Consider the following 1,079-nt stretch of genomic DNA (forward strand, 5'->3'; position numbering starts at 1 on the left):
GTTTTTTTTGATGAAAAACCAATAGATTAAATGGAGGTGCCTCTAACGCACCCGCGGTTTACATAGTCAAAAAACAGCGTTAGGCTAGCTTCCGGAGGAACACACTCCTCCCAAAAACGAACATCTCCTACTTTGTGGCCAACATTTGCGACAGCATTAGCTACAAAATTAGCCTCTCTAAAAATATGCTTGAAACTAATAAAATCAAAGGAGTTCCTCAAACATCTAATTTCTTGAACTAACTTGAGGATCCTCCAAGGTGAAGCAGCAATGCCATTCACTGCATCGATGACAAGTTTCGAATCTCCTTCAACCTCCACTCTGGACAAGCCTCTCTCCTTGGCACAAATGAGGCTGTTTCGGAGTGAAAGAGCTTCTGCAACTGAGATTGTGGTAATTCCAAAATTAGAAGAAGCTGCAACTAGTGGATTACCATTAGGGGTTCGGATTACGAATCCTCCAGCTGCAGAGTTCCTCCAGACTGAGCCATCGAAGTTAATTTTAACCCTATCAAAAGGGGGTGGTGACCACCTAATCATTTCAGAGTCTGTTCCAGGAGTATCCAAATTCCTAGTTGAACTAGAATCAGTCTGAATATTACTCATAGCAAGTAGGTGAGCTGCAGCAGCAACTACTGTGGCATTGGATCTAGGGGTTTTGCCCCTAAATACTGCATCATTCCTGTCCTTCCATATCTGCCAACAAGTCACAATAAATTTCCCAAAAAGATTAGAGTCATAGTGATTATCTATAAACCATTTACGCGCCACCTTAATAAGGCCTTCCAGTCAATAGGAGGGGTCATGGCAACTGCATTCCACATAGAAGTTGCAAAATTACAGTAACCAAATAAATGGTCCATTGTTTCATTATCCTCATTACAAAGCACACAAGAATTATCCTGGATCAACCCAAAGCGGGATAGCCTATCCCTCGTTTTAAGCCTGCCTCTGAGAAGAAGCCAACCAAAGAATTTCATTTTTGGCTGAATATTTAAAGACCAAAGCTTCCTAATGAGCTCCATTTGATCATGTTTTTGGCCATCCTGTAGTTGCATCCAAGTTGCAGACTTTAAGGAG

The 1,079-nt window shown here is 41.7% G+C and overlaps 1 protein-coding gene across 1 annotated transcript; it reads right to left on the reverse strand.

The window, feature by feature from the left end:
• Positions 1 to 26: 26 nt before the first annotated feature.
• Positions 27 to 695, reverse strand: LOC101295189 (the record flags this gene model as incomplete). Its single annotated transcript, XM_004309295.1, has 1 exon — positions 27 to 695. A coding segment is annotated over one exon (669 nt), but the record flags the coding sequence as incomplete, so codon positions are not given.
• Positions 696 to 1,079: the final 384 nt, after the last annotated feature.

This window comes from Fragaria vesca, unplaced genomic scaffold (genome assembly GCF_000184155.1).
Source record: "Fragaria vesca subsp. vesca unplaced genomic scaffold, FraVesHawaii_1.0 scf0511176, whole genome shotgun sequence".
NCBI classification, from domain to species: Eukaryota; Viridiplantae; Streptophyta; class Magnoliopsida; order Rosales; family Rosaceae; genus Fragaria; species Fragaria vesca.